The 6,913-nt window shown below is 38.0% G+C and overlaps 1 protein-coding gene across 2 annotated transcripts; it reads left to right on the top strand.

Annotated features, from left to right (window-relative positions):
* Nucleotides 1-1,177: 1,177 nt before the first annotated feature.
* LOC101569147 (NEDD4-binding protein 2-like 1) lies at nt 1,178-1,993 on the top strand. Of its 2 annotated transcripts, XM_023710073.1 has the most exons (2): nt 1,221-1,607; nt 1,685-1,837. In XM_023710073.1, the coding sequence occupies exons 1-2, from the start codon at nt 1,221-1,223 to the stop codon at nt 1,739-1,741; spliced, it is 444 nt and encodes a 147-aa protein (XP_023565841.1). In that variant the 3' UTR covers nt 1,742-1,837. The 2 variants fall into 2 exon arrangements, with proteins under 2 accessions (XP_023565840.1, XP_023565841.1); XM_023710072.1 differs by having other exon boundaries at nt 1,178-1,993.
* The last annotated feature ends 4,920 nt before the right edge of the window (nt 1,994-6,913 follow it).

The raw sequence follows: 6,913 nt of genomic DNA, 5'->3' as shown, positions 1-6,913 counted from the left end.
ATGCTATTGATTTATTTATTTCAGCTGAGCTAGTGTCCTCTGCACTTGTTATGGGTGGGCTTGAGACCTGAGATTGCATTTTGCTCCTTGTCTTTATCATTTCTTTTAACACTGTCCTGTGGCCTTTGGTGTCGAGCTTTGGTGCAATTATGTTATCACTTAATGAAATTCAGGTACCGATATACCAAGTTCTGTTCATGCAGTTGTGCCTGGCTTGGGTTAGGTTACCGTGCTCAGCTCCTTACTGTTGTTGCCCTTGGAGATGGGCCTGCTGTACACCTCTGGTAAGATGATCGGTTCCTGGATTAGCCGTGTGGTTTTGACCCTAGTGTCACTGCGGGGACTTTAGCAGCAGCTCAAGGCTGTATGCTAGGTCTGGGCTGGGTCTGGAGGTATATGAGGAGCAGGGGCGAGAGAGCCCAGAAGCTCTCCCACACAATCACCAGTGTTGTGTTTTGGTGGATCTGCAGGACTCCCAAGAGCGTGGCAGAAGTTCTTACTCAGATGGCAGGCTGTTCTGGGTCTGGCCAGCCAGGGGAGGTCCGAATAACAAGGGCAGAGGCCTCTTACGCAGCTGGCCTGAGGTTGGAGCTGCGGGTGGCCGCAGGACTGAGCAGAAGCTCTCCCCCACACTCGCAGGGCCTGGGGTTGGTCGGATATGGAGGGCCCAAGGCACAGTGGAAGTTCTCACTCGAAGGGCAGGCTGCGCTGAGTCTGGCCGGGTGGGGGAGGTCTGGAGAATGCAGGGAAGTGCCTCTCTCACGCGGCGGGCCTGGGGGGTGCAGGACAGAGCAGTAGCTCTCCGTCACACTCGCAGGGCCTGGGGTTGGTCGGATATCTTATTAAACAATTTAGCTCAAGTCTTTTAAAGCACTAAAAAATGGGTAGCACGCAACTAAAGTGAATCTGAGAGCAAGAGTAAGGGTGCTTTCTAGGCAACATTGGTAATTGCTTAATTTGCAAATCTCTTAGGAGTTGGAATAGTTTCAGATTTTGTTCCTGTAAGTTTTCTCATATCTTCTCTACCACATAAATGCATTGTTTAACAATTATAAACTGTAATTTTTTTAAGGCTTTTGTGAATTTGATTGAAAAACTGATGGACATGTTATGATATATTATTTGTACTAAGAAATAATTTGACCCAAGAGCCTTTAATATTTGCATATAGGGGACTTCAGGAAAGGGAACCCAGGGTCTTCACAGCCAGCCCCCTCCCCATGGAGAACAGTTTCCTCGAATCCTTTGGGAGGCTGAGCCTCCGACAGCAGCCGCAGCAGCCGCCTTCTCGGCCGCCCCCGCGGGGGACACCTTTGCGCCGCCACAGCTTTAGAAAACACCTCTACCTCCTGCGAGGCCTCCCGGGCTCGGGGAAAACCACACTGGCCAGACAACTGCAGCATGACTTTCCCATGGCCATGATTTTCAGCACGGATGATTTTTTCGCCAGGGAAGATGGTACCTATGAGTTCAATCCTGACTTCTTGGAGGAAGCTCATGAATGGAACCAGAAAAGAGCAAGAAAAGCAATGAGGAATGGCATATCCCCCATTATTATTGATAATACCAACCTTCACGCCTGGGAAATGAAGCCCTATGCAGTCATGGCACTTGAAAATAACTATGAAGTTATATTCCGAGAACCTGATACTCGCTGGAAATTCAACGTTCAAGAGTTAGCAAGAAGAAACACTCATGGGGTCCCAAGAGAAAAAATAGACCGAATGAAAGAAGGGTATGAACATAATGTTACCTTTCACAGTGTACTTCACGCAGAAAAACCAAGCAGAATGAACAGAAACCAGGACAGGAATAATGCATCACCTTCCAATGGTGCAAGATACTGGAATTCCTACACAGAGTTTCCAAACCGGAGGGCTCATGGCAGCTTCACAAATGAGAGCTCCTTTAGCAGAAGGGGCCGCTGTCACCATGGATATTAGAGGCCTATCTTTACAGCCATTCAGAATTTTCCTAAATAAGTTTTTACTTCAACTTTGGTATTTATTGTTTGTTCAATTTTGGCAGAGGTCTGATTCCAGTGTAAATAGTCAAACCCCAAAGTTTCTGAGCAGAGGTCACTATATTCATTATCATCAACAAGAACTTTTAAAGAGCACTTGTGTGTGTGGTCTGATGCTGGGCATTTTGCAGATTTGATTAAAGTCTTTCTCTAGGGAGAGAATACATTTGAAACTGAAATCCAAGACCATAAGCAATTAGTCAAATAGGTTCACACATGAAAGTGTCTATATTATACAAAAATTTCAGTACCATATTATGAATCCATTTATTTTTTCAAAAGTTTCATCTCTTACCAGGAAAGCGAGAAAGGTGGGGTAGAGGCAAGAGGTACAAAATGTAGTGCCATTGCTACTTGGTAATCTATGTATCCAAAAACGTGAAATATGTCATTAATGATACTGATTTTCTTTTAAAATGGCTAGAAAGTTTACATATAAGGGAATACTATCCTTCAAAGGAGACCCTTTGGGAAGTTATTCCTTTATTTTAATGATCTATCACTGTTACAATGTCTGTGGAACTGTGATAGCTATACAAGTGACTTAGGAAAATCAGTGTCATTGTCATGCATTGTGTTTACTTTATTAAACAGGATTAAATTTTTGTCTGTTGTCTAATTGTATAAATAAAATTAACTTGCTGTCATAAAATAATTGTAAGAGAAACGAACAATTTTTAAAATCATGCCTATAAATGTAATTACTTGGCAGCCAAAATATTTGGTGGGAATGCAAGGAATTAAGCAGCCTAGGATAAAGATGAGTATGCACAGCCATGCTCACTGGAAGACACTGCAGTCTTAGTGTGTTACATGACATCATTTGAGACAGTAAACTTCTACACAACTCTGGAATGTCTAATATCGATAGTGAATAGAAGAATCCAAGTTAAATCCTAGCATTTAAGATCAGATTTGGTATGAGACCATGATGGACAAGCACACAGGATGTATGCTCTATTTATTGTTAGCCAACAGCTTCTTTCTAATGTTCTGTGAATTATTTTAAGTGTCTTATATAATGGTGCTTTTATGGTTATTATAAATTGTATATGGTATTGAGTTTATATGGATTTGTCACTGAATTTTTTTGTTCAATAAATTTACCTAAATCCCAAAGAAAAAAAAAGATTTGCATATAGGGTTTTTTGATTTATCTTTTACTATCTCAAAGGTATTAGTCCTAATTATAAACAAATTAACCTATGTTAAAGCATATTTTTGGGTACTGTATTCATGTGTCATTCATGTTCTGAAATTTTGAAGGTTAATTCAAAATGGCATGTTATAGAATATTCAAGAAAAGAAATAATTACTCTTAATACCAGCTTTCTAAATTTCAGTGTTGGTTTTAGTAAAGAACGATAGTATATTCATTAAAAGCATTGAAAGTTTAAGAGTCTTTCTATAAAATATAAATATCTAAATCCCAGTTAGGCATGGAAGATTAGTATTAATGTTGGATTTTTGTGTTTTATATTTGTTTTAATGTTTAAATGCAGATAAACCATTTAATATTTGTCAGCATGCTTTTACAGAAGTAAATCTTGAAGTACAGAACTTTGTTCAAATGTTCTTGTACTTTTTCAAATCACTACAAGAAATGACTTATGTATTAAAAATTCTCTTAACCCCCCAAAAGAAGTTTCTAAAAAGTCTTGACTTAATAATAAATATCTAAAGTTAAAATTAATTGAAGTGCATATAAAAAGCTATAGTAGAAAATGTGAGCATAAGGAGCTCAACTTTATTAATTTAAGTAGAAAATAATAATGTATAAATATTTACCTCCTACTCAAATGTGAGAGCATAATGGAGAAACTTTGGCAAAGTTTATCAATCTAAAATAAAAAAGCATAAGACCTTATAAAACATAAGAAACAAGCAGCTGGATATGGTTGCGCCTGTCTATAATCCCAGACAATGCTTAGAGACTGACGCAAGAGGATCACAAGTTCAAGCCCAGCCTGAACAACTTAGTGACCCAATGAGAGCCTGTCTGTCTCAAAACAAAACAAGTTGGGGAAAGTGTAAAGGCCCTTGGTTCAATCCCCAATATTGGTGATGGCAGGGGTGGATTTTTAAGACTTGGAATAACAGAACTGAACAACAGGAGGGAAACAAGTGAGAGATAACTCCCTTGACTTTTTGCCTGAAGGTTTGTTCCCAGTGGTGGTGCTGGTAAGAGGCTGTTCAGATTACAGTTTGAGTCCTGCCTGGGCTACCTGAGTGAGTCTGAGTGAGTTTTCTTGGAACTGAGGGGACTTTGTCAACCTGAAAAAGGGCACTGGTGAAGACTAAACTTGTGTTCACATCCCTAAGATCAGGAACATGGCAAGAGACGCTGACCTCTCCACTTCTATTGAAATTTTGATAGAGAAACTATGCAGCTCTTTAAGGAAGAAAAATAAAATTATAGAGATTGAAGAGAAAAAAGAGAGATTTTAAACAATGCTGTCTGTAGACAAAACAATCAGGTAGAGAAAGAATCTGCAAGAACTACTTGTTAGTGAATGAGCTTGCAAGATTCCCAAAGCCATGATAACATACTAAATCAACTGCATTTATACATATTTGGAATAAATCATCTGAAATGTAAATTATCCATTTATGTGGATATGCAAAAGACTTAGAATAATTTTCAAACTCTTTGGGAAAACAACTAAGTTCTAACTTTCATCTCATAGTCAATTGAATGGCAAGGTCTTGTGAATTTGTCAAAGTCCAGTTTTGTTTTGTTTTTTAATTTTAGGAAACAATATCACTTCTGGAAATATTATTTAAATATAATATTGATAAAATTCTAGTAAAGTGTCAGATTCAGTGAGCTAAAAACATTACATAACAACACCATCCCCAGCTGAGGATGGTGGCATACACTTGTAGTCCCTGGACTAGGAAAGCTGAGGCAGGAAAATCACTAGTTTGAGGCCAGCCTGAAATGCATAGTGAGGCTCTGCCTCAGCAAAAAGACAACAAACACACACTTTACATATGTATGTATGTATGTATGTATACATACAACAAAATAAGTATTAAGAATATTCGTCATACCCACAAGGTCAATATTTGAGAATAAATTTAAGGGTAGGTGCCACTAGCTTAATAGTCCTTTTGTTTAATATGTATTATTGGGTGTTTAGAGTCTGATTATATTAAGCATGGAATTGTTTATCTTTATAAAGTTAGTTATCAATGTATATTGGTGAGTTTAATAAATTACATACATGAATGTAATAGGCTAAATTGACAAATTCTTCTCCATACACAAAACACTTTTGTTTAAAACACATAATCAACTACACGCACACCTAACCATTATATGCAGCCCCAGACTAGCTCCTAACATGTACTAAGTATCTTATACTTATTAAATGAATTCTACAAGGTAAACTGTTGAGGAAATTGAATTATAGAGTTTTGAATGTACAAACAACAATACAATAAATGTGTATTTTCTAATGGCAACAGAGAAGCACATTAAACAGCAGAGAGAAGCCAAGCTACAGAGGTGTTTTAAAAATGAACAAGGGCCCACCAGATAACTCAGTGGACTAAAGCACCTACTTAGGTAAACACAGTGGCCGGGGTTCAATGCCCCCCCTGCTGCGCCGGCCCCATTCCTGGGGTGCACTGAGATGGGGATTGAGACTGGGCGTGGTGGCATGCACCTATAATCCCAGCTCGTGGGAGGCTGAACACAGGTGGATCACTACAAGTCTGAGCTGTATAGTGAGACCCGGTATCAAATACATAAATGAAAAAAAAAATTAACAAACAGCCAGGTGTGGTAGTACAAAGCTATAATCCTAACACTCTGAAGGCTGAAGCAGGAGAATCACCATAAATTTGTGGCCAGCCTAAAACTACCTAGCAAAACCCTGTCTCAAAAAATCAAATAAGTAAATAAATGAACAAACATAATTATAATGTTCCTAGTTTTTATCCAGAAAATTGCAAGTTAACCGTAATTTTTGAAAAAATCCACTGACATTTTTTTCCCAAGTGAAGAACAGTATTTTTTCCCAGGTGAAGAAACAGTTAGGAAATTCCTAATCCCAATCTAGCACTTGTTGGGCTAAAGGAGATTGGGCATTTACTTCACTGAAAATGCCAGGTATTGTGACTTGTGTTACAATACATATTTTAATGAAACTGTGAATGGGCTTTTCCACACAGTGATAAATTGGTTTCTTATTTCAGAAATCAGGAATAACAATGGACTACAATGTATTAAGGTTGGAACTGTGGTATTATCTAGTGATATACAGAGCAACATTTTCACCCATGACTTTGAAAAAAACTGCAAGCAGGTTCTAGCACATCGGATATCAAGCCTGCACAGGTTTCAGGGATGGTTTGGTATCTCAAGGAATATAACATTTCTTTTTTAAATTGTTTATTTTTTTATTTTTTATAATTTCATTGATAAACAAATAGCAATGAGACAGTTTCAAATCAAATGGGTAGGACAGTTTCAATAATTAACACATTGCATACATTCTTCCTAGTGGTTAATTGCTGTACAAGATGCGGACGTGATATTCTATTTACAAACATCATTAGAACAAACCACTCTATTCATTAAGAGAATGTAACTATATATCTATCCTAACCACTTTGAATACGCAGATACAAAATGGACATTCGTCTGTATCCCCTTTTATTTTTGTTAAGTTCTGTTATTTGAATATGATAGGTATATAAACTCAGCAAAATATTCTAAAAGAGTCCAGTAGCCCATAATAGCATTGGGTCTTCTGTTTAACTGGCAATGTCAGAAGTTGTTGATCTGAGTCCCCCACAGCTCAACATAACAGCATGGCTTTATTTCCTATATTTCGTCTTCATACTTTTCTACTGGATGGTTAAGACCAAGGTAAAGCAGGA

This window comes from Octodon degus, unplaced genomic scaffold (genome assembly GCF_000260255.1).
Source record: "Octodon degus isolate 3935 unplaced genomic scaffold, OctDeg1.0 scaffold00016, whole genome shotgun sequence".
Classification (NCBI taxonomy): Eukaryota; Metazoa; Chordata; class Mammalia; order Rodentia; family Octodontidae; genus Octodon; species Octodon degus.
Note: the sequence above shows the minus strand (reverse complement) of the source record. Positions and strands in the feature narration are given on the sequence as shown.

What these genes read in the sequence shown, in the direction of transcription:
- LOC101569147 (XM_023710072.1), top strand. Translation starts at nt 1,221, where the DNA reads ATGGAGAACAGTTTCCTCGAATCCTTTGGGAGGCTGAGCCTCCGACAG.